The sequence below is a fragment of the Mesoplodon bidens genome (genome assembly GCF_964165515.1).
Source record: "Mesoplodon bidens genome assembly, chromosome: 2".
In the NCBI taxonomy this organism is placed as follows: domain Eukaryota; kingdom Metazoa; phylum Chordata; class Mammalia; order Artiodactyla; family Ziphiidae; genus Mesoplodon; species Mesoplodon bidens.
In genome coordinates this window covers 34,620,006-34,646,452 of record NC_138177.1, presented here as the reverse complement: position 1 = coordinate 34,646,452, position 26,447 = coordinate 34,620,006, and the positions used below count along the sequence as shown (strand labels likewise).

At 45.0% G+C, this 26,447-nt stretch overlaps 1 protein-coding gene across 2 annotated transcripts in view; it reads left to right on the top strand.

Moving 5' to 3' along the window:
• ASTN1 (astrotactin 1) overlaps window positions 1–25,778 on the top strand; it is a gene marked incomplete at both ends in the record, with an annotated part of 328,640 nt that extends 302,862 nt beyond the window's left edge. For both annotated transcript variants that reach the window (XM_081224527.1, XM_081224526.1), the window contains 5 exons: window positions 944–1,095; window positions 2,386–2,521; window positions 8,715–8,815; window positions 21,042–21,225; window positions 25,541–25,778. In XM_081224527.1, coding sequence (XP_081080653.1) covers window positions 944–1,095; window positions 2,386–2,521; window positions 8,715–8,815; window positions 21,042–21,225; window positions 25,541–25,778 — 811 coding nt within the window. The remainder of the gene's footprint in view (window positions 1–943; window positions 1,096–2,385; window positions 2,522–8,714; window positions 8,816–21,041; window positions 21,226–25,540) is intronic.
• Window positions 25,779–26,447: the final 669 nt, after the last annotated feature.

Sequence of the window (26,447 nt, the reverse complement as noted above, 5' to 3'; positions counted from 1 at the left end):
GGTCTAGGAAGAAACGGGACAAGAAGCAAGTGAGAAACCTAACACACACACATGAAGTCCGAACAAGGCAGAGAATGGAAACGTCTTGGATCATTAGAAGATCCATGCCAATGAATGTTAATAGTGCTTATTGAGTCTCTACAAGGCATAAAGGGTTATGAGGTGGTAGAGTGGTCAAAATGGACAATTTACACGACACGAGGAGACAGTGAATTGGGAAAAGCAAGGAAAGACTAGAGTCTGGAATCAGGATATTCATAGAAACCCAAGAGTAAAGACAGAAACTGAACTCAGAACCTGAGTGTGCAGACGTAGGACAACGCCCTGAGGAGAACTTGACATGTGTCAAACTTTCTCTGGCCCAGTAAAGCCCCCTATGAGCATTACCTGCAAACTGAGCACATGTTAGTACCCATAGCAAGAGGGGAAGCCAGGGTTCTACCAGCAGGGCAATCCTGTAATGTTCTCGAAGCTGAGCTGACTGTCCTTCTTAATGCAGAGCTCTCCCAGACATCACCTTTAGTGGGCCTTGGTATGAGCATTATAGGCACATTTTCTTATTTTTCAAGAGCAAACCCAGGAATTACATTTTCAAGCCCTATAAAGTGCTACTCCAGTGGCCCTATCCACTAACCCTGTAAATTGCAGGCATTCATTCATCTTTGACTCACCTGCTTATTTATTTACTTACAAATCTATGTTGAGTTCCCAATTTGTAACAGGCACTTAGATGAACAAAATATAGACTTTAAGGATCTTCAAGAATCTTTATTTTACAGTGAAGGAGACACACCCTCAAAGAAATCATCCTAGTGGTTGGTTAAGAAAGGTTAGAAGAGTTTATGCTATAATAATAATTGAGAAGGTGGCCAGTGGTGGTATCAGAAGATATCACAGGTCTCGGCTGGGCCCCCATTTCATGTTTCTTGCTGTTTTCACTCAGGCTCAGACTCTCCACGGTTCATGAGCCCAGCAGCACCCTCGTGGTCCTGGAGTGGGGACACTCAGAGCCTCCAATCGGGGTGCAGATTGTAGATTACCTCATCCGTCAAGAAAAGGTCACTGACAGGATGGACCACTCCAAAGTGGAGACAGGTGAGCATCTCCCATTTCACAGGTTCATCTTGATCCAGGGTGGCAAAAAGAAAAGAAAAGGAAAATGTCCTGCCTCCTGGCTTTGCCCTGGGTCCCCAGTATCCCCGGGCAACGTAGGAGGAGCAGGGAGAAGAAGCAGCAGCCATCTTTTCCATTTGAGAGTTTTTGCATAGTGAGCATCTGACAAAGTCTTGTTTTAATTTTGTTTTTGTTTATAAAAGAGGTGTCCATTTCATTGTCTCTAGGCACACAAAGAAACAACACTGCAGTACACTAGTTATCCTAGCCCACAATTAGGAAACAATTCTGTGTTAACCACTGCCATGATTACAGAAAAAAGTTTCTTTGCTAATAATCCCAACTCCCCGCCCCATCCAGGCAAAAGCATGTAGAAACAGATGTGCTTATTACCCCATGTCTTGTCCTAAAGCAAACCTTGCTTTTGCCAGGTACAGCTAGAAGAGAGACGTCTTAAAGGAGTGGAAACACCCCATGAAAAATGTTTCATGCCTTAGTATTTCACTGTCTACACATAGGGAAAGGTGAACATACATCATTCCTAAAACTGACGCATGAGTATGGGCACCAGCAGGATGGTAGCATCCACAGTCTAGTGCAGGGTAAATAGCTTCTGGTGAAACTATCACTGTGGCTTGGAAACATATGCACTGCTTTTGGGCATGGAGAGCTGGCTACGGCTTCTTCCGAGGCCCTTTCCTGATGCGCACAGGTACTGCAAAGTTCTGGCAATGACCATTGACCAGAATAGTTGTTTTCTGCCCAAGCCAAGAACATGTCATAAAAGACCTCGCAGATGTGCTACGTACATCTTGCCTTGGTTGTCTCAGCTAACTCTGGACAGATGGCTCCAAACTGATTAAATATGAAACAGAAAAGACCATTCCTTCTGGGTCTCCTTGCCCTACTAGGAATTTGAGAAGACCGGGGACCGAGTAATTTTAATGTTAAATTCTAACGGAGTCAATCCCAGCCAGGTGTTACTTGGCCATCCCTGTTTCTCATGCCTTTTCTTTCTTTCTTTCTTTCTTTTTTTTTTTTTTTGCGGTACGCAGGCCTCTCACTATTGTGGCCTCTCCCATTGCAGAGCACAGGCTCCGGACGCGCAGGTCCAACAGCCATGGCTCACAGGCCCAGCCGCTGCGCGGCATGCGGGATCTTCCCGGACGGGGACACGAACCCGTGTCCCCTGCATCGGCAAGTGGACTCTCAACCACTGCGCCACCAGGGAAGCCCCTCTCATGCCTTTTCCATTCCTTCCCCTCTGGGCAGAAACGGTGCTGAGCTTTGTTGACGACATCATCTCCGGAGCGAAGTCTCCTTGTGCGATGCCCTCTCAGGTCCCGGACAAGCAGCTCACCACCATCTCTCTGATCATACAATGCCTGGAACCTGACACCATCTACATGTGAGTGACAGACACCTGTCTGGTTATTCCTTACCCTGAATGCCCCCAGACTTTTAGCTGGTTCCTTTTAGCTACTTGAGTTCCTTTAGAGACTTTGAAAAACATGAGCGTCTCAGGTCTTGTCTCAATCAGCATTATAGAGAACCTTCTCGGTACTGGAGGCGGAGGACCAAGAAAGATAGTACAGTCCCATCCTAGTTTGCATCCTAGTTTGCAACAGATAATATAGTCCCATCCTAGTTTGCAACATATAAACAACTAACGTTAACATCAGGTAGATTGAAATTAAAGCTAGATGTAAAAGAGCAAGGAACCTGTTGTAGAAAAGAAAGAAGTGATTCTTTCTAACTAGAGAGGACGTCATCTGAATTAGGTTGTGTAGAATTTCAGTAGGAAGCATAACGCTGGAAAAGGCACACCGGGCAGAGGAAACAGCAAGGGCAAAGGCAAAGAGGCATGCTATGGTGAGCGGCGAGTAGACAACAGGGTAGAAGCAGATAGTGAATAAAGGGGATAGAAGAAAGTGAGCTCGGGAAAATAGAGTGAATGCTGTTAAGTCAGAGGAGATGATTAATTTTGTTTTGGAGGAAAGGAGTAGAATACCAAGAATTCTGCACTAGTGGCATTGAAATAGATAGTTTATAGAGGTGAGAGATGGTCTTTCTTCAAAGAAAGTACAGCGAGCTCCTGTATTGTGGCACTTGGAGCAGCTCTATTCTTTCTGGTAGCTCTTCCCCGTTTCCCTCGGTGCTCTGGGAACAACAGTAAAGTATTTGCAAAGCAGACATAAAAGACACCAAGGGAGGAGAGATAGTGATGGAATCTAAGTCATGACGGGAAAATTGCGGGGGGGCATGGGGGGGCGAAGGCAGAATTCATAGCGATGTCGTTCTGGGACTCTTTGACCCCATCAGTATGAAAAACATTTAACAGTTTACAGATGAGGTCACGGGAACAGAGTCAAGGTTTCTGGAATAAATCATTTCCATTTCCATAGTGGAAGAGTTCAAAGATGAAAAGCACTAGAAATGTGAGTGGCATGGATTGCAAGACGAACTTAGATGCTCAGGCTGAATTTCTTCAGCACAGGAAGGAGATGTAACCAAGGGGCCAGGCTGATGAGGGTAAAACACATAAAGACAAGTGGTATTCTGGAGGGGTTGGAAAATATAGAGAGACGTAAATGATAACAGTAGGACAAGGATTCTCATCCGCTGGCCTGAGATTTGGGCATTCTGGCCCTTCATCAGGAGGGGAGCAGGTAAAAGGAACAAAGATTGGGAACACGGAACTCCTAACCCGCTGTAAATGCCTCAGACTCAGTGAAACTGGAATTTCCATTTATAATGAGGGCTCAGTAATTCCTGTCACTAAGTAACACATGTTAATGAGGAATTTCAAAGTTCCTACAAGCACGAGGCTGGCATGGTTGCCCGTTAGGAGTGCCAGCCCTTACCCACTCTGGGACCCTCCTCATATGGGCCTGGGTCTGGCTACATTTCACAGAGACCCGAGGCCGATGGCTTCTCCCACTCTGCTATCCTAGGTGAGCTTCTAGTGTCTCCCTCTTAAGTCTTGTAAAACACAAACGTTCTGTCAAGATGGATTGCTGAGGAAATTAAAGAGACAGTGCACTGGGCAAAGGGGAAAAAACAGCCAATCTCCACTAGGTGGCGCTGCAGATCATGTGCAGAGAGCATGCAGGCGGGCCTGGGAGAGACGTTCCTCCTCGCAGAGCCATCGAGTGGACCAGAGCTTCAGTCCCTGGTGCAAGGACAGGAGCCCTGCGTTAAGAGTTGAGAACACATGGGCCCCAAACCTGATTTTGTTTCTAACCACTAAGTGATTAAGCAGAACACTGAACGTTTCTGCAACTAAGTTTTCTTATCCATAATATGGAGGAAGGCAGCCTTCATTTATGGAGGGTTCACTACGTGTAGGTGCTTCTGGGAACCACCACCCCCGACCCTGTGAGATTAGGGCTATTGTTCCCATTTTATAGATGAGGAAACTGAGGTTCAGCAACACTGAGTAACTTCCTCAGAATCACACAGCTTGTTGTCTGGGTGTGGCGGGTGGTTAAGAATTGAATCAAGGTTTGCATTCTCTTATCTGCGTCTCACTCTCCAGCCAGTCCAGGCTACTGGAAGGATCAAGCATGATCTTATAACTCACGTGCAAGCATAGAGCTGGCTCTTCACCTGGGGTCCACGGAGGCAGAATGGCCTTTCAGTACAGATGGCTTACTTTGTCATCCTATGCACTTTAATGCATTGGAAAAGCATTATTCTGAGAAGGGTCGACTGTACAAAAACAGTTAAGAATCCCTGGTTAAAAGAGATCTTAAAGTGTGTCTGGTACTCTATCTTCATTTTACAGATGAGGAAACTGAGGCCAGAGTGGGGAAGTGACTCCCCGGCCTTGTAGCCTACCACACCCCACCACAGCGTGCACTCACAGCAGAGCCGCTGCCTTAGGGGGCATGAGACAACAAACAGATAATTCAGAAAAAGGGAGTGGATTTGGAGCCATCCGTAGAAACCACCACACCTGGAGGGGGCAAGTGTGTAAGTCCCAGACAGAGACAGTCAGCCCCTGGCAGGAGGCCCAAGGATGCTCCACGCACTTCAAGTTTCAGTCCTTTAAAACATCAGCCCTGGAGCCAGAGCAGGGCTGCATTGGTTCACACACACACACACGCACGCATGCACGCACACACACGATATACATGTCGTCACACAGGCTCTAACAACAGGCTGAACAGTCCCAGCAGCCAGGCAGAGGTGGAAAGGGCCCGGGAGCTTTGGACAAAACAGTGAATGGACTTACACATTATCCCTCTGGATTGGGAGCAGGGCTTATCTCTTTTGTCCAGTAATTCTGGCTATAATCCTTTTACTATCCTACGAGTGTCCAGTGGTGGAAATGATGCTGCTGACTATAAACGGAGGACCTTCCTGAAATAACTGCACACGACATTTCCACTTGAAATGTGTAGAGTGTTCCCCAGGCTTGCTTCAATAGTAAAAATAACTGGCTACTCCTCAGGGTCCCTCCAGGACCAAGGGAGCTGGGACCGCTGAGGATGGGTTTTTAGGGCAGGCATCCTCTCTACTTAGAAGGATGTGGGAAGACTTTTGTTTCCTAACAAAGGTAAGGGCTTTGCTATTAAAAATGGTAAGGACTTAGGACCCTAATTTTTTTTTACTAATTGCCCAGTGAGAATAGTGAGAATTAATTACAGCACACACAATTTCATCCCAGCCCAAGATCCAATAGAGTTAGTGGGAACTCACAGCAGGATGGAGCACAAAGCAAACTCCGAGGAGTGGGACAAGTGGGAAGGGGTGAGGATTAACTCCATCCCAGGCACTGAGAGAGAGCGTCCATCTATCTGACAGCCACCTAATCTTAGGACATTTCTCATCACAGTCCAGGGAAATTGCTAGAAATTAAAGGTTCAAGGTTAAATAAGGGTGCGCTACAAAAGGTGGCTGGAACCTACCATAGACAGTCTAGGGCAGGTGACCCCTAAGCCTGTAAATATCCAGGCAGACAGCATCATGTAGCCCATGGGCTACATGTAGGCCATGTAGCAAGATGCCAGCCCTGACCTGGAGTCCCAAGGCGATGCTCGGGGCCCTGGGAGGCGGACGGGAAAAGATGAAGCGGGGCCATCTTACAGAGGACAGGACAGCAGGCAGTCTGGATCTCAGGGCGGGGGCTCAGGAGTGTGGGCTCAGACACACAGTTGGGGAGGGACCAGTGAAGGAAGAGAGCACAGAGGTGAGAACCGGGGCCCAGGGCCTGGCTCACACTAGCAGCCCTGTGACTTTGCCAGTGCCTGGGCATCAAACAGGGCTTCCTATCTCCTGACTCTGACGAGAAGGGGCAGCCCGAAGTGGGATCAGGGCAGAGTCTGTAACAAAGGTCAAGCGACCCACCTCTGAGCAGGGAGACGGACTTCCTACACGTCAGGAGCCCTGTCATCAGGGTCTCCGGTGAGAGAGGTTCCCACTCCATGAAGGGTACATGAGGGTGAGGGGGAATTCACCCATCTGGGAACCCCTGATCATGAGGTGCAGGTCTGCAGTCTGCCCTGGGTGCCTCTGGGCCCATCTCTGAGAAACAACTCAAGGTGGTCTGGAACAGAAGGGCAGAGGAGGGAGTGGAGACCTGGCCTGAGACCGGCTTGTGGGATACGACCGGGAAATGGAGCAGGTGCCAGACAGGGCAGAGCGGACATGCTGGCTTCAGGTTTGGTGGCCTCAGTCACAGTTCTAGAAATAGTAGCAAAAGGCTGATCAGGTGTGTATATGGGGGGCGGGGAATGATGAAAAATTGCAGGGGCTGCCATTGCTCGGGATCCAGGCAGCCCAGTGTGTGAGGCTGGATGCAAAGGGCTCACTCAGACCTAGGAGGGGAGGGATGGTGACGGGGGAGAAGCCAGTCCCTGGACTTCGGATCAGGGTGGGAGAGGGGTTTAGTACTAGGTGAGATGGTAGATCTGAACTAAGTAGCAAGACAAGAAGCAGAGGACAGTAGAACGGACAGAGACACCTCGTGCACATAAGATGAGAAAGCCAAGCACCTGGTCCTTGTCCGACTGACAGCAAGGAGGCTGGGCAGTCCCGCGGGAGCGCACGGGCAGGTCTGCACCCAGCTGGGCCGGCACATCCAGTGGGATGTGATTCCAGCATGAGACTGGAGAAGGCAGAGGGAGGGAAAACAACACATCAGGACACACAGGTTCTTAACACTGACCGTTTCCTGGGCTTCTCTGTGGGGAGGCAGTCGTAGATGCAAGGCTGTCTGTCTTTTCTCTGCTGAGAGAAACTTATATTTCCTGGCAGAATCATTAGGCAATTTCCATTTCTTTTCTACCTTATCAGTTCAGCTGTCTGAGGCTCATTTACCTTAACATGTACCTGGCCCCTCTATCTTGGGGCATCTTTCTTCTTTTCATCTCTCTTCCTCCCTGTAGCTCTGCCAAGAGGAAAGAAAATCCAGACTTGCCAATAAATGCAACCTCCCATGGCGACACAGCAAAAGAGAAAGAGACAAGAAAAGCAGCATTAATGATTTGCTTTAGACTCACTAGATTAGTTGTTAGAGGTCCCGGGCACCGACACCAGAGGTTATCTTCATGGTTATATTCAAATTCCTGTCTGAGTAGCAGAACCTGGCGTTGCTCTTAACCTCTCCATCCAGTTCCATCACCCAAGGGGGAAATTTTACATTCAGCCTTTGATGGCCGGGTCTTCATCCTGTGTGTACGTATGTATGTGTGTGTGTGTGTGTGTGTGTGTGTTGAAGGGTGGAGGGGGCTCTTAGAACCACATCTTCTCGTTGCCAGGGGTAGCATAAGGTTTCCACTCTGGACTCCTGGTCCACGGCGGGTAGCATCTAAGTGGGTCAGAAGGAACTGCATGCAGGAAATAGAACCCCTAGTCACAGGCAAGTCAGGACCCCGCAGCTCTGGCGTTTTCACTTCTGACTTAAAGAGGAGAATCGTCCTCAGTGCTCGGCATAAAAGCCTCAAGATGGACAGAACAGAATTAATAAACTTTATGCAGTGTCATTGAGCTCCAGGTACTGCGCTAGGTCCTCCTGTACTTTACTGTCTCATTTAATCATCGCAATGACCTACAAGCAGTTTTCTTATCAGCTCCATTTCACAGAATAGGGAAAATAAAGCTCAGAGGACTTCACTACAACTCCACAAGGCAGGGAGTGGAGGCTTCAGACCCACTGTTTCCACAGATACATGCTCTTTCCCTCAGCTTGGTGGTTGTCAGAATGTAACTGGCATCAGAGTCACCTGGAAGGCTTGTCACAGCACAGATCTTTGTCCCCACCCCTAGAGTTTCTGGTTCAGTAGGTCTGGCATGGGGCATGAGAATGGTCACGACTATCAACTTCCCCGGTGAGGCTGCTGGTCTGGGGACCGCACTTTGAGAACCACTGCTCTACGCCATGAGGTAATATCCTCAAGACAGCACATGACGGCCCAAGACCTACCAGGAAGCAGCCAGGGGCTCTAGACTGCATATACTTGATGACCTGGTGATGGCAGTAAGCGCACGGCAGGGTGGCGAGAGCAGCCAGGGGCCAACCCGCCCATCCAGTAAGGCTTGGCTGTCAGCTGGACCGCAGGTTCTCCCCGTTAACGCCACCCTCCCCTCCCTGGCAGGTTCACCCTGTGGGGAGTGGACAGCACAGGACGGCGCTCCAGGCCAAGCGACGTGACTGTGAAGACGCCTTGCCCGGTGGTGGATGACGTCAAAGCCCAAGGTGAGAGACCCTGAGGCCAGCAGAGTCTGCAGAGGGGTGCTCCAGGGACCCCGCGCGCCACGGGGAGAGGGCGGGCCAGAGGGTCGAACACAACAACCTGGAGTTCAGCAGGGAAGGGGGAGAATTCAAGGCTCAGGACAGGAGCATCTCCTTTCCAGGAACTCCTCAACCTCTGCCTCTGGCGGACCTCGGCCTTGCGTCCCGTTATTCCACATAGTCTGTAAGTCAGAGAGCCAGCAGGGGATACCGGTGGAAGCCCCAGACACACATGGCAGCACCCCAGGTGCTTAGGTACCACCTGTGACCCCTGCCCTCAGGATGCGGACTGGGTAACTTACTCTCTTCATACGTTTTGGTACACATCTGAAAGATTATTTTGAAGTACAGCATAGGAAGGCCACAGATTTAGAATTAATTGCTGTATCACTCCCTCCCTACCAAAGATGTGTCAAAATGGACCAGTTCTTTGGTAAAGAATGGTCCCTCTTCAGTGCACCAGAATGAGCCCGTCCACTAGGAAGAGTGTGGTTTCAGTCAACACTCATTACACGAATAGCACACTTCTTGCTGCTGCTTCTCCTCGTGAAGTTCCCTGGAGGTCTTGATATCGTCACTTGCTCTAAGGCTTATTACATCCCCTCCAAAACCAGAATTTAACTCTCTTGGGCACCGCTTCTGTGGGGCTCTGGCACCCGTTAAAGTGATCTGATCAACTAGTAATTTCTATTAACAGTTGGACTGCTAATGGACCGATAGTATACGCACATTAACAGAGATGCTGACTGACGCTAGAAGTTGACGTTGTGCAAGTTTCAATAAGAGAAATGCTATTGCCAAGCTGGCATGCGGTACCCCTCAAATCACCTTAACTGTGGCTCCTGACTCCAGCTGTCTGAAGTTGGCTGTGAGTTGACACAATCCCACAGTGTTCAAAGGGTGATGCAAAGTCACTGTGGGTAGAGAGACCTAGACCTACTTTAATTAAAATCCCTGGTGCTGTAGCGCTTTACACCTTCTGAAAGGACTTTCATTTATTGCCTCATTTAACACGCATGGCATGTTAAAGGCACTGTTATTTTCAACACAGAAGTCTGATCACATAACGCCTCTTCTTACAACTCTTTCGTGGATTGCTATTCCTCTTGTGATGAAGATCAAAATATGTAACAGGCATATTAGGACTTAAATGGAGGGGCCCTTGCCCACTTCACCAGCCTCTTCTTGACCACCTTCCCCATCAATCTCTGTATTTCCTGAAGCCTCACTGCCTTTCTCAGTTCCTCCAACACACCATTTCCATTTCCAACACGGAGCCTTTGCACGTGTCAGTCTCACTACCTCAAATACTCTCCAGTTCCACCCCTTTCACTGATTAATTCCTCTCAGCCTGCAGATCTCAGAGCAGGTGTCCTTCCTCGGTACGGAAGGGGTCCAGGGCCACTGCTAGATGCCCTCACAGTACCATGTTTCTTTCCTTCAGAACATTTATCTCAGTGTGTTATTATAATGCCTTGTTCAATATCTGTTTACCTCATTAGACGGTGAGTTCCATGAGAGCAGAGTTCTGGTCTCTGTTTGCCTATGATTATGTCCCTAACACTTAGAAAGGAGCGTGGTGACTGACTCGTTCCAGGAAACGTAGACTCTGGAGTCAGACCACCCGGGGCCAAATTTCTGCTCTACCATCTAACTACTTGACCTTGAGCAGGTTACCTCACCTTGTGCCTCAGTTTACTACTCTGTGAAATGGGGTGGGGGATAATGGTACCCTAGATAATAAGTTTCTAGTGAGAGTTCAATTAGTGAATTTATGTCTAGTGGTTTTAAGTGCCTGTCCAGTAGTCAGTATTCAGTAAATATTCAGGAGCCTGCAGTGTGGGATTGTGTCCCTCACGGTCAACCTGATACAACTGGAGTCGGGAGCCATGAACAAGATGATTTTCAGGCTACTAGTACGTCAGCTTGTACACGATACGTCTCTTATTGAAACTTTCCCAACCTAAACTTCCAGCATCAGTCAGTGTCTCTGTTAACATCATTAACCATGCGTAGAGTTTGTTCTCGAGTAGGAACTCAGTAAATATTTATTTATGTATGTATTTATTTATTTTTATTGGAGGATAATTGCTTTACAATGTTGTGTTAGTTTCTGCTGTACAGCAAAGTGAATCAGCTGTGTGTATACATATAGCCCCTCCCTCTTGGACCTCCCACCCCCCCTAATCCCACCCATCTAGGTCATCACAGAGCACCAAGCTGAGCTCCCCGTGCTTTATAGCAGGTTCCCACCATCTATCTATTTTACGCATGGTAGTGTATGTATGTCAATCCTAATCTCCCAATTTGTCCCACCCTCCCCTTCCCCCACCACGTACACATGTCCATTCTCTATGTCTGTGTCTCTATTCCTGCCCTGCAAATAGGTTCATCTGTACCATTTTTCTAGATTCCACATATATATGTTACTATATGATTTGTTTTTCTCTTTCTGACTTACTTCACTCTGTATGACAGACTCTAGGTCCATCTACATCTCTACAAAGGACCCTATTTCATTCCTTTTTATGGCTGAGTAATATTCCATTGTATATATATGTACCACATCTTCTTTATCCATGCACGTGTCATTAGACATTATGTTGTTTCCATGTCCTGGCTATTGTAAATAGTGCTGCAGTGAACATTGGGATACATGTGTCCTTTTGAATTATGTTTTTTTCAGGGTATATGCCCAGTAGTGTTATTGTTGGGTCATATGGTAGTTCTATTTTTAGTTTTTTAAGGAACCTGCATACTGTTTTCCATAGTGGCTGTATCAATTTACATTCCCACCAACAGTGTATGAGGATTCCCTTTTCTCCACACCCTCTCCAGCATTCATTGTTTGTAGATTTTTTGATGATGGCCATTCTGACCTGTGTGAGGTGACACCTCATTGTAGTTTTGATTTGCATTTCTCTAATAATTAGTAATGTTGAGCATCTTTTTATGTGCCTCTTGGCCATCTGTATGTCTTCTTAGGAGAGAGGTCTGTTTAGGTCTTCTGCCCGTTTTTTGATTGGGTGGTTTGTTTTTTTTATATTGAGCTCCATGAGCTGTTTGTATATTCTGGAGATGAATCCTTTGTCCATTGCTTCATTTGCAAATATTTTCTCTCACTCTGACGGTTGCCTTTGTCTAGTTTATGGTTTCCTTTTACAATTTGCATGGAAACACAAAAGACCCCAGATAGCCAAAGCAATCTTGAGAAAGAAAAACAGAGCTGGAGGAATCAGGCTCCCTGACTTCAAACTATACTGCAAAGCTCAGTAATCAAGACAGTATGATACTGGCACAAAAACAGAAATATAGATTAATGGAACAGGATAGAAAGCCCAGAGATAAACCCACGCACCTATGGTCACCTAATCTATGACAAAGGAGGCAAAAGTATACAGTGGAGACAACCTCTTCAATAAGTGGTGCTGGGAAAACTGGACAGCTACATGTAAAAGAATGAAATTAGAACACTACCTAACACCATACACAAGAATAAACTCAAAATGGATTAAAGACCTAAATGTAAGACCGGACACTATAAAACTCTTAGAGGAAAACATAGGAAAAACACTCTTTGACATAAACCACAGCAAGATCTTTTTTGACCCACCTCTTAAAGAAAATAAAAACAAAAATAAACAAATGGGACTTAACTAAACTTAATAAATATTTACTAAATGAATAGAACATTGTCCCCATCTTATAGATGTAGACATTGAGATTCAGAGCAAAGTAAGCTGACCAGGGTCCCAAAGCTAGCATCTTACAGGGCCTGTGCTCAGACTCATTATTTGACATCCATCCCTATTTTGCTTACAATGTTAAATTAGATATTTAGAGGATTATTATGTAAAAGACTGAAAACCTTTCTTTGTCTCTCAATACTGATGAAGAAAAGACATATCAATACATTAAAAAATAGTGTTCAAGTTATATAGCAAAATAATTCTCCTTTTCAGGATTACTGATGTCCACTGAGATGTTATAGTAGAATGGAGACCTTTAAGTATAAGACAAATGTGCTTCTCTCTGGAGTGAGTGTTGCCTGGTTTGTAGGGTATGGACTGAATGACTTTTGAAGGTCTCTGAAATCCCTTGATGATGAAAGCAGAATCTGGGGTTGAAAACACCTAGATGAGAGACTGGGAAGGACCCAAGTTACCCTTATTTCATCATCTGTTGATTTCTTACTCCAAGCCAGAGTAAGAACAGGTGTTGAGAAGGTGTCCCAGCTATTTCTGTTTTGGAGAATTTGCTGATGTCCTTGCCAGCAGTGGTAGGCATCTTGGACTTGTTTGCTGAATAGGCAGCAGGCTGGTTGGACGTCAGTGGGGTGAATAGCATGTAGGAGAGATGCCACACAGTGCCACCTGCAGGAATAGATGGATGGAAGCAACTCTGGAATAAAGAGTGGCCAACAAAGAATAATCTGCCCAGGAGAGACCGCTATCCTATTTCTCTGTGGGGCTTCTTTGTGTTAATTCTAGTCCCCAAAGCATATCAAGATGTGCTTCTGACCATTTGTGCTCCCTGACAAAGAACACTTTCTGAAATCCCAGCAGACCAGATGGAAGCATGAGAAGCAATTTAATGCTGAGAGAATGAAATAACATTCCCAGGTCCCGTTATCCTTCAGCCAGAGAGGAGTCCTGTACCGGGCAGATGTGGAGATTAATGAGTTAGACTAATTGAGGACATCCTTGCAAATTAATACAGGCTGGCCGTTATACCAAAAAACATATGCTTTGCCTCCTTCAAACCCAGATGGCGATCATAAATATAGCTCACTTGGGTTGAGTTTACAACTAGTGACAAATGGGAATTACCTTCTAAGTGACCCAGGGCATGACCTCAGCTCCTAATTATCTAACAGGAAGCCAGACCCTATTTCTTTTTTTAAAATCTTATTTATTTTTTTAATACAACAGGTTCTTATTAGTCATCAATTTTATACACATCAGTGTGTACATGTCAGTCCAGACCCTATTTCTTATACGATCATTTTCCTAAACTAGATACTTTCTATGAAGAATTTTACTGCCTCATGACAGTAAAGTCACTGAGCAAGGAAGTTTCTACCAGTGTTTTACTGAACACACCCTTTTCCCAGCAGGAAAGGCTAGAGTCAGTAGTAAGGTCAACCTCGTCTCTAGGTTGGGGCATGACCTTCAAGGGTTCTTCATGTGGCTTCACTAAGTGAAGGCTAGTTCTCACCCGTCTTTCCTCCAACATCCACCATCCTCCTTTCCTGATGCCAAACATAAATCCTACCCATTTCTTCATTTGCTTCTTCCACAGTCATTTATTAATTAATACCACAGCCTGGTGTTCGATGCTAGAGAAACAAGAAGAACTAGGCTCAGAATCTATTTTCAAGAACTTTATAATCAGATTTCATGAATTTATCAAATCAGACAACTTATTTTAAGCCCTTACTAAATAGCTGGTCTAGGCATTGGGGGCAAAATTCCCCTGCCTCATGGGGATTATATTTAAGCAGGGGTGACAAAGCAAAAAAGTAGCAAAATACGTAATATTTCAGATAGTGACGTATGTTATGGAGACATATAAGCAGGGAAATGGTTTAGGAAGTGCAGGGGGTAGAATTTCAAGTAGAGTGGGCTGAGAGGAAGGAGAAGGAGGAAAACACACTGATATCTGGAGGTGGTTCATTCCAGTAGAGGAGCCGCAGTGCAGACATCCTTGGCGTGTTTGAAGAAGAGAAAGGAGGCTCCTCTGGTGAGAAAGATGATGAGAAGGAAAGGAGCAGGAGAGGAGCTCTGAGAGGCTGTGGGGAAGATCCTGTAGTGCTTGGTCATCAGAGTAGGCAATGGGGTTCTGCTAGGGACTGGGATGGGAAGCCCTGGAAAACTTTGGGCAGAAGAATGACATGATCAGACTTAACATTACAGGATCGTTCTGTCTGCTTTGTTGAGCATGGACTCCAAATATTGGGTCCAAGGTGGAAGTGGGAAGACCGATTAGAAGGCTATGGCAATACAGAGGAAAGATGATATTGTTTTCAACTAGAATGATCAGGATATAGGTGATGAGAAGTGGTCCAATTCTAAATTATTTTGGTGGTAGAACCAAAAGGATTTGCTAAATGGATTGAATGTGGAGCATGAGAGAAAGAAGAGTTATTCCAGCCTTATCCTATAATGTGAAAAGTGATGTATAGCAATGTGTCCAAAGTGCTCAGGGAATGCGAGCAAGACCACCTAGTTCAACTGCTTGTGATTTTTCCCTGGCAGACCCTAGCAGCCTATGTGAAGGTAAAGGAAAGGCAGAGATGGAGCAAGCTAGTTGAGGACACTAGCAATGGGCCGCGTAGATCAGGTTAGGTAGACAAGGATGTAAATACAGGACTGATGCCTGGAGTGAACGAAGATGTCAAAGGACTTGGGGTTTCTGTCATTGAAGAACAGATTTGGTAGCAATAAGAAGTATAGGAACCATGAAAAGAGGTTGTGTTCACAGTACATATGTGATATTTGGATTTATTATTTCAGAGGTGGAGAAGTTCTCAGCCCAATGATTGGCTTTGATGATGGGGGAGTCTTTAGACTTAAGCAGGCCTTTCATTTTGGCAGTGAAGTCACCCAAAATGGTGGTAAGAAATGAGGTGGAGAAGATAACGAGATGCTAGATTCTGCCATGTCTGGAGAAGCACAGTTAGGAAGTGAGTGGTGGGAAATAGAAAGAGACAGGTAAGTTTTTAAAGTGTAGGGACTTTTACATATATTGAGAGAAAAAAATTGTTTTCGGGGAGATGGCTCTTTTCTGGCGTACGAGAAGGATCCCTCAATACTGGAGAAGGTGTCATGCAGGTTTCAGCCAACACAGGGATATGGAGGGAAGGAAGAGTGTGTTCCAAGGTCAAGGGTGAAGGGAGAGTTGGTTGCCACGTAACAGTGTTGGTCCCAGAGGAAGTAAGAAAGTTTTGAGAGAATGAATGAGTATAGAACAGTGGTGCTCAAAGTGTGGTCCAGACAAGCAGCATCAGCATCACCTTGGAACTTGTTAGATATGCCAATACTCAGGTTCCAACTGAGACCTACTGCATCAGGAACTCCAGTGGGAACCAGAAATCTGTGCTTTCACAAGCCTTCCAGGTTGTGAATCAAGTTTAATTCTCAAGTTTGAGAATCATTGGTGTGAAGGAAGCACAGAGCAGCATGGGGAGAGAAGGGTAGGGGAGAGGACAGACAGACTTGGAGGATGGGGCAAAGGGGCTTTGCAATTTGGACAGCGCTTAGAATGACAAAAATATAAAGCCAGGTGGGATTCATTGTCCTCAGGTTTTCATGCGGAATCCTATGGTCAGTTACTTCAGTGTGGGGACTTCAGACTGGGGTTTCAGGTAGCTCCCCCCGAAATAATGCAAATGATGACTTAGGACCTCCATTCAGGAGACTTTTGTTACAGCAGCCAAGGAAGCCACTGGCAGAAGGTATAGGTGCTTCCCAGGATTCTTATTTCACAGGAAAAAGAGCAACCACTGCTGGGGGATAAGAAAGCTCCCTTCCGCCCCTGGAGTCACTCCTCTCATTTAAATAAGACTATTCCCCCACTCTTGGACTCTTGTGTTTCAGTCTCTCTCTGTGTCATGGCATTGGGAAAAGCATGCTCTAGTAGAGGACCAGTAATTTTAAAAAATAATATCTGCTATTGCCCAACCTTCCCCCTCACTCACTTCCAAACACCATGGCTTACTGCTGCTTCCAGATCTGCTGCCGCCATAGCTGGGGGGCCTCCGTGCTGGCATTCCCTCTCCCTCCTGTGCTGTGGCCCAGATATCCTCACAGATCATTCTCTCCCCTCCTCCAAGCCATGGCTTGAATGTCATCTTTTCAGTGATAACCCCTCTATTTAAAATTGCAATGCCCCATCCAGCACTCCCAACCTTCCTTCTCCTGTTTTACTTTTTCCCACTTTCTAACACACTGTATTTTACTTATTTATTATGTTTATTGCTTACCTGAATGTGTCCTACCACCAGACTGTAAGTGTCACAGGATGAGGACTTTTTGTCAAAGTTTCTCCCTGGTGTAGCCAAGTGCCTAGAAAAATGTCAAGCACATGGTAAGCACTCAGTAAAAATATTTATGGAATGAATTAATGAATAAAAGTGTACTTGCTTTGTCCAGACATCGTGCTAAAGAAATGCTTTACATTCGATATCACTCTTAGCCTCACAATAATCTTGGAAGATATGCGTTATTAACCATCACTGAACAGACAAGGAAACTGAAACCCAGAGAGGTTAAGTAACACGTCCAAGGCCACACAGCTAGTGTAATGGAGCCCAACTCCATTTGATGTCATGGTGCCTATTCTTTTTTTTTTTTTTCTTAACATCTTTATTGGAGTATAATTGCTTTACAGTGGTGTGTTACTTTCTGCTGTATAACAAAGTGAATCAGTTATACATATACATATGTTCCCATATCTCTTCCCTCTTGCGTCTCCCTCCCTCCCACCCTCCCTATCCCACCCCTCTAGGTGGTCACAAAGCACTGAGCTGATCTCCCTGTGCTATGCAGCTGCTTCCCACTAGCCATCTACCTTACGTTTGGTAGTATATATATGTCCATGCCACTCTCTCACTTTGTCACAGCTTACCCTTCCCCCTCCCCATATCCTCAAGTCCATTCTCTAGTAGGTCTGTGTCTTTATTCCCATCTTACCCCTAGGTTCTTCATGACCCTTTTTTTTTTCCTTAGGTTCCATATATATATATGTGTTAGCATACGGTATTTGTTTTTCTCTTTCTGACTTACTTCACTCTGTATGACAGACTCTAGGTCCATCCACCTCATTACAAATAACTCAATTTCGTTTCTTTTTATGGCTGAGTAATATTCCATTGTATATATGTGCCACATCTTCTTTATCCATTCATCTGTTGATGGGCACTTAGGTTGCTTCCATGTCCTGGCTATTGTAAATAGAGCTGCAATGAACATTGGGGTGCATGTGTTTTGTTTTGTTTTGTTTTTTTTTTGCATGTGTCTTTTTGAATTATGGTTTTCTCAGGGTATATGCCCAGCAGTGGGATTGCTGGGTCGTATGGTAGTTCTATTTGTAGTTTTTTAAGGAACCTCCATACTGCTCCCCATAGTGGCTGTACCAATTCACATTCCCCATGGTGCCTATTCTTAACCATACTTTTGGGTCTGAAGCCTTCAGTCCCAGCCCTGTTCATTTATTCTGATGCTCGAGAGATCTTGGCTCCCTTCTCTTTTTTTTTTTTTTTTTTTTTTTTGTGATGAAGCTGTGTATGTAGACACTCTGCTCTCTTCACCTGCATTTTAACTATTCTTGAACACCACGCATGTCAAAGAGAGGGAAGACAGATACCTATTTTGGAAAACTCGAGACTTCTGTGAAGCTGAAAGCTGGGTTAAATGATAACCAAAAATATCTTATAGTCTTTAACTTTCTTTGAGTTAGTGGATTCTTGAGATGCTATGAAGGCTAATGAAATAATATCCATAAATTCCCTCATTGGAGATAGGAGGGGCCAGAAATACTCGGTCTCTAGGACCCTAGCGTGTAGATCTTTCTGAATATAATATCCCATTTACCGATGAAGGCTTTTAAGCACACCCTGGCGTTAGATTATCTTGGTTTTAGGAGATTTATGGTAGAAACTGGGACTATCCCACCTGGTCTCAGGCACAAATGCTTCTGCTAACGGGAAGCATTAGCCTACTCTAGCTGGATATTACTATTGTGTTAGGAGAATAGTAAATATGCCAGAAAATACCTTCTCAGTCATCACTGCTGCTCAGCAGACTGTCACAACCAGGGCCTTAGGCCTGTGATTCTGTGTCCCGTCACTGGAAATAAGAACAGATTGACAGCAGTAAAGGGAAGAGAGAAGGAACCCCGAACCTCCCTGTCTGGGCTCTGGTCTGTTCACCTGCGTTTCTGCACTGCTGGTCATTCTTCTCTAAGTACGTACTCCCTGCCTCCCAGTGAACAAGCACAGCTCTTAGAATAGTCCTTCTGCTTCTTCCCATTTACTCCAGAAATAACAGACTCCCCACATATCTACTAGGAGTCTCTCTTACTTGGAATTTATGGGCCAGCCAGGGCAATGTCCTCTACCAGAAATAGTCACCCCAGAAAGCATCCCCCAAGACCCTGCCTCCTGTATCTTAAATTGGTTAAACACTACCATCCCCTGAGCATAGGTACGAAAGAGCAATGGAAGATAGAGTTTTAAAGCTTGACTCCAGCCCACACTGGCTCTATGACCTTGGGCAGGTAACCTGGCCTCATTTGTAGCACAAAGACATTCATATTCATTGTGCAGGGGTGGTATGAGGATTAGAATTCACACATGTAAAGTTCTTGGCAATCAATAGGCTGTTAATACGTAAATACCAGAGCTCTTTATATTCTATATAATTTTTATTTATATTCTTTATATTCTATATAATAAATACCAGAGATCTTTATAGTCTAAATCACTGTCCACTTTATCTCTTGATCTTATTTTAACAACCTGAGAATTTTAAAGTCCTGAACATCTGAATGGATTTCTCAGCTGAAATTATTTTTATTGCAGCTTAAAGATGCTGGTTACAAGGGTTGAATTGCTAAAGGCTTGGTACAACCCAGGTCTGGAGATATATCACCAGAAACCCTCCACCAAAGTGGATTCAAATGACCGCCAAGGTTATAAATTTCATTCACTTAGCTAACATTTTTTGATCTATTATTTTGTCTGGCCTTTTTCTTGCCACTCAGGACACTGAGGAAGTAAGGTCTGGCTCCTGTTTTCATAGGCAATGGGCAAGACAGACAAAAAGGGAAATTACTGCAATGCTTGGGCAGAGTAGAGGTAGAAATTTTATTCATTCCAACCCAGGAAACTCTTAAAATGATGACTCAGTCATCATCAGCAGCCTTGAATTCACTTGGAGTCGTGACAAGGGATCAGGGCATTTAGGCTAACAGGGGGGTCAAGTGGTCAAAGTCTGGCTTAGAAGCCTGTAGACTTAGTCTCTTCATCCCCAGATTTAACACTGGATCTGAGACAAAGCTCTCCAGATCTCAGGTCCCAGCTGTTTAGGAAGAAAATGTCAACAAATCTCCTTTCTGACAGGTTTAATGAGAAAATATTTAGTGATAAAGTGCTCTGAGCTCCACAGGAAAAAACGCCAAGGCTACACAAATTCATTGCCACTTTGCCACATCACCAAGTTCAATCTTAGCAATGTATACCTTGGAGGCAGAAATATAAGAGGTATAAATTAAGCCAAAAGATCACTTGTTTGGAACTGCAGAATGCACTGGATTCAACCTACATGTCAGCACAGATCTGCAAGCTTGCCTTCCTACCTGTCTGGGTGGCCCTAGCAAAAAGACCTGCATTCCTGCAGTCACGGGGCCAGGTTGCTTTTGGCACTGTGGCTACTCCAGGTTCTTCACGTTGCTGGAGGCATGACCTGACAGTTCCTGACTTCATCCCTGAGCTGAAGGCTGCTCCCCGCTGCCCAGGGCTTCCCCATTGCTTTTGCAGGACTCACTTTGTACCCAAGCATGCCGCCTAGAGGTGCAGGGGAGTTAATGCCTCATGGGGGCAAATGTGAAAAGTCCCCATGGACCAATCCTGAATGGGAGCTGGATATAAATTCTTCTTCTGTTCTCCCCCAGATGGACCAGTGAGGATCCAATAGCTTCATACATCCTCTCCTGCAAAACACAGCCATCAACTCCTTAGAGCATTTTCTTATATTCACTCTGCCTCCTTTCTTGCCTCATTTCTCTCTATCTTCCCTCCTGCTTCTCTGGGATTGCATTTGCCAATAAAGTATCAATGAGCTCTTGCCTCAGGCTCTGTATTATTAGGAAACATGGGTGAAGACAAAGAATATTATCACCTAAATTGACCTTAGAGAGATTCTATTTGAAGCCTATCATTTTATAGAAGAGAAAACTGAAACCTGATAGGGCAGTAGGTTCAGTATTCTTTGAGTAATATCACACACACACACACACACACACACACGCATGTATATATACACACACATATACATGCATGTATATATACACACATATACATGCATATACACACCTATGTGCCTGTATTTATAATCATTTATGTATATGTGTATATGTGTGTGTGTGTGTGTATAAAATCTTATTTATTGGCCTTTTCTCCCATCCTCAGAAATAGCAGACAAGATCTACAATCTCTTCAATGGCTATACCAGTGGGAAGGAGCAGCAGACTGCCTACAACACCCTTCTGGATCTGGGTTCCCCCACCCTCCATCGAGTCCTCTACCACTATAACCAGCATTATGAGAGTTTTGGAGAATTCACCTGGCGGTGTGAGGATGAATTAGGCCCCAGGTAATCAATAAACTTCTTATCTCTTTTAAAGACCTCAGCTTTTTGAAATTTTATGGAATGCAGAAAGATTCTTCCTGACCTTACACATAAAATCATTTCATTTCAGGAAGGTAATCCTAAATTTTCTCCTTTCTTCAAAAGTAAGAAAATAGGCAGCGGGGCGGGGGATGTCCTGTACAATGGTCTTCTAGACAAGTTGATAAATTCAGGTCATACGAGGCATCTTGAGACTAAGTCTCCTTTCCGACTGATCAGATGTCAGACAAATGGGATGACTTTTGGGTGATACTTTTATTGATCCCTTTTGGCAGGAGAGCAAGAATTCTGAGTGCCAGAGGATCCTACTGTATTGATTTTCTTCATTTATTTTCTTTCTCTCTTTCTCCTCTTCTTCTCTTCTTCTCTTCCACTATAATACTGCATTCATGAATTTGCAGATATCCTGGGTAAGCTTAGCTGCTGTAAGTCCTGTGCTTTTAGACAGCTCAGTTCATACTGATTAGTTATGGATAAGCTGTATTTATGCTGAATTTAAGTCAAGCCATGAATGCATTTCCTGAACTCTGAAAAAACCTTTGCCCTTGAGCTGTTTTACCCCCTCTTTATCATGCTGACACAGCATTCCAGAGGCTAAACTGTAGGAGCCAAAAGCTTAGTCTTTTGAAAGAAAATTAGGAATTTTATTGAAGAGGTTATCCAAAAATATTTACTGCATATGAACTTTACATATGTTATATGCATTATACAGACGTATTTCGAGCTAAATTCTACATTCTCTTGAAAGGCAGAATGGGGGTAGCCAATGACCCATCTTGACATCTAACTTGGCCAAAGTTAGGATAATGTAGTGTTTGCCAACTTGCCCTGGCCCCAAGGTTACAACTTCCTAATACTCAGTACTCCTGCTTTTAGATTATATAGCCCAGACAGAGTTCTTGGAAAGAGAGGAATGGGAAGAATGCATAGAGATAACACCTTTCGTTTGTTCCATTCAACATGGCTGTGTATTGCTGCTCTGAGAAGAGATTTCTCTGGAAATACTAAGATTTTCAGATAAATACAGTGAAGAGGCTTTTCACATGGAATGTCCCCAAACTTATATGGCCCCAAACTATTTAGGAGTTCATAAAGAAAAAAAAATAGGGGAAGGAAGGAAGGGAGGGAGGGAAGGAAAGAAAGAAGAGAAAGAAAGAGAGGAAGAAAATAAATGAAGAAAATCAATGCAGTAGGATCCTATGGCACTCAGAATTCTTGCTCTCCTGCCAAAAGGGATCAATAAAAGTATCACAAAAGTCATCCCATTTGTCTGACATCTGATCAATCGGAAAGGAGACTTAGTCTCAGGATGCCTCGTATGACCTGAATTTATCAACTTTTCTAGAAGACCATGGTACAGGACATCCCCCACCCCGCTGCCTATTTTCTTACTTTTGAAGAAAGGAGAAAATTTAGGATTACCTTCCTGAAATGAAATGATTTTATGTGTAAGGTCAGGAAGAATCTTTCTGCATTCCATAAATTATTTCCCAAAGTTTATAAAGGTTGGTTATTCTTGGGCAAACAGATGCCATGGCTATGGACAGGACACAGAGGGAAATATATAAGGGGGCTTTAATTTGTTCTGTCTCGATTTTGGTAAAAAGCAAACCCTGGGTTAGAAGGTATATTAAGAAATAGCCTCCCTGCTCCATACCTTACCATTACTTCTGCCCTATTATCACTCATACCTAATATCATCCCCTCTCTCCAGCTCTCTCCCCAATTCCCTTCATGCTCCCTCCTCCCCCTTCCCTTTCCTGCTCTCTTCTCCCTTCTTCTGACATGTATTGAGTACATATATGCAGTTCTTTGTCAAGGAACATAAATGTCACAATTTGAATAGCACTAACATTGCATACATCATCTTGATTTCCAAGGGAATTTGGACTGCTTTTAAAATTTCTCTCTTGTAACTCAAGAGTCAGAAGGAAAACTGGTTAATGAAGAAAGTGAGCAGGGGAAAAAAATGCAGATCTCATTGTAAAGTAAGGCCTGCTGCTGACTTGACACTGTCTTCTCAAAAAGAGAAGACGCTCAAGAGTCTTCCCAGGAGACTCTTTCATGTGTAATACTGGTTTTTTAAGGCTATATATTTAGGGGGGAAAATTGTAGTTTCATTAGCTTGTGGAAAATCAAGTTTTGCTTTTCAGTGTCATGGATCTGGGGGAGAACCACAGGAAACAGGAAGTCTCCTGCCTTGAGATACTTCACCACTTTGGAGTTAGTTGTGAGAATAAATAGAAAAGGGTCAGAGGGTACATACGCCCTGCAAGCAAGCAGAAAGTATTCCCTTGCTTCAGTTAAATCCAATTCCATTAAAACTCATGGAAGCCTCCATGAGAGTTGAAATACTTTGAGGAAAACCTTGGCCGCATTGCTCTTAAGAAAGAAGAAGGCTCTGAGATGGTCAAGGACATACCCAAATTAATTATTATCTTTTTTAAAAAGGGAGCAATGAAAATAGCCACAAAAAACTCCATGGGCTAATTAGATCCATTTGTCTGAAAGGATGGCTAGGATGTGTTCCTTTATCCATTTCTTCAAGATGAGGCAGATGCTGCCCTTTACTCTTTCTTCTCTCCTGCTTCGTCCACATCCCAAGAATGTGTCAACAGCTAATGACATGCAGCAGGACAGATTAAGAGGAAGGCCACCAAAGTCCCTGTTGATGATGACTTTTGGAAAGCCTGCTTGGCCAAAGGGCAGAGGCTGATGGGCAGAGGAGAGGCAATCTGCATAAGATGTGGCTTAGTCGGCAGAGTGTTTGTTTGATTTTCTCTGACCCACCATTGCAGTGGGAGAAAACTTGACTGGCCTCCGATGACCTCACACTCTCTTGGTCCCTTGACTTTGCTGCCACAGCTCAACACCTTGCTTCCAACGTCCGTCATCCCCGCCCGTCTCTCGCTTGCCCTCCTTGGAATGCGGTGAGCTCACCCCTTGTGATGCTCGTAGCCAGGACGGAAGAAGCGGCATGAAATGAATGTGCTTCTTGTTCTTGAGAGCTCATCCTAAACCTGGTGAAGAAACTTCCGGTTTCTGGAAAGAACTGCTGATTGAATTAGAAAAGAGATGCTTCCTCACATGTGAAGTTAGCCTAGCAGTTGATAAATACTGCAAGGGGTCCTGTTCATTGAACTTTCCAGAACAGATTTTAGAGCCTCACATGGGCTTGCTGGAATAGGAGACTATTCTTTCATGGGTTTCTGGTCACCCATGGTTCTTTGAAGAAGGGAAAGAACACAGCTAAGTGAGGGGATCCCCGTTCCCTCCCTTATCCTAAGTGTTCAGAGTCAAAGCCAGTGCGGGCTGAGAACTGGCTATCAGGCAGTCCCATCTCGAACACCAGAAGTGGATGCCAAGAAGAAGCCGTACACCGGTGAGCTAGATCCTGGCGATAGCCCGCTTCCCCAAGCTATGTGCAGGGGGTCTCACACTCTATTCTTGGCCCAGTGGGATCACTCCTTTACAGTGTGTGTGAACTCGGGGAGACCTTGCCCTCCTCTTCCCATTCTCAGGGATCTGCAACAGCTCAGGTGCCCTCTCATCACCTCCTCTTCTTCCCACTCTTTGGATGGGGTCTCAGGGGTCTCAATGGCACCAGCCTCCTGACTTTCCGAGGGAGATTGCAGAACAGAGCAGGAGCTCACTTGGGGGTTAAGTAGGTGATGCGTGCCCCTGAGAGTCTGCATTTTCCCAAAGGATGACCCTATGTCAATATGCACTGAGGGCATTATTGTTCGTGCCCTTATTACACTACAATTACCTTCACACAGGCATAATTAGTTACACTTGATATCCCCCAAAGTGCAATACATTGGCTGCTTCTACTCAGTTCAGAAATACCCTTGAAAAGGGAAATCTCCAGTCAGACACATTATCTGTCATTTAATGGTGATAAATTACTGGCTTTAAAGTAAATTGATTTGATTTGTCAGCTCTGATTTTAAAAGAGCATAAATTCCCACTAAAGTATGTCATTTTCTCTTCTTTATTTGTCCTTATTGCACTTTGTTTCTTTGTTTCCATTTTGGTGCCCTACTTTGCTCGTCCATCCTTATTAATTCATTATTTCATTCATTCATTCATTCTTCTGTTCATTCCTTCATTTTCTTAACATGTATTTATGGAGGTTCCCCCTCTTCTAAGTACCAACCATGGAACAGTAAGCAAAATAAACGGGGCTCTTCCCTCTTGAAGTTTAAAGTCTCACACTGTTTACCTTTCCTGCCTTCTCTTCTTTCTAACCTAAGCATCCTCCATGCTTGATCCGTAGGAAAGCTGGCCTCATCCTTTCTCAGCTTGGGGATCTCAGCAATTGGTGCAATGGACTCCTTCAGGAACCCAAGATAAGCTTGCGACGCAGCTCCCTCAAGTACCTGGGCTGCCGCTACAGCGAGATCAAGCCCTACGGACTTGACTGGTCAGAGCTTAGCCGGGACCTTAGCAAGACGTGTGAGCAGCAGACCCTGAGCATCCCTTACAACGATTATGGGGACAGCAAAGACATCTAGCGCCATGACGCCAGAGAGCAGCTGCCAAAAGGAAGCAGGAGAAAGGAGGGGAAATGTCTGGGTTGGTGTGTGGATTTTTCATGTTTTTAAGGGAATGTTCAAACCTCCACAGGCAACATCTAAGCCAGGGAGAAGGTGATCCTTGCTTCCTGCAGAACTTCTCGGGTATCATGTTCTCCATCTGTGTGGTCAGCTAGCCCTGCTAGCCAGGGCTTCCTAAATTTCTTCTTAGGGAATTACTTTGGGGCTTGTTTTGCGGTTCATTTGTTTTGTTCATGTTTTGTCCAAGAGGTTCATCAAAATACTGGGTTCTGCCATGCTTCTCATGAAAGGGCCATCAGGTTAGCGCACCCTGTGCTCACTGAGTTCCTATGTCCCTTGCACCTGGGGACAGAGATGAGGCCAGATAGTTGTAGAGTGGCCTCAGACCCCAGCCTCAGATGTCCTAGGGAAGCTCTCACACTAAGAGCCTAAGCTCTGCTCACAGAGAACAGCAGCAAGAAAACTGGGAAGGTGGCCCCTGTGTAGGTCTCATGGTTTCCTCCCCCAGCCTTCCGATTGCTATCTTCACACTGCAAAGGTGAACTTCGCCTCCATTATGGGCCCCGGTCGGCCTCCTGGATTTTTAGGTCCTCCCCCATTTTAAGGGAATTAAATCTCCTTCTGGAA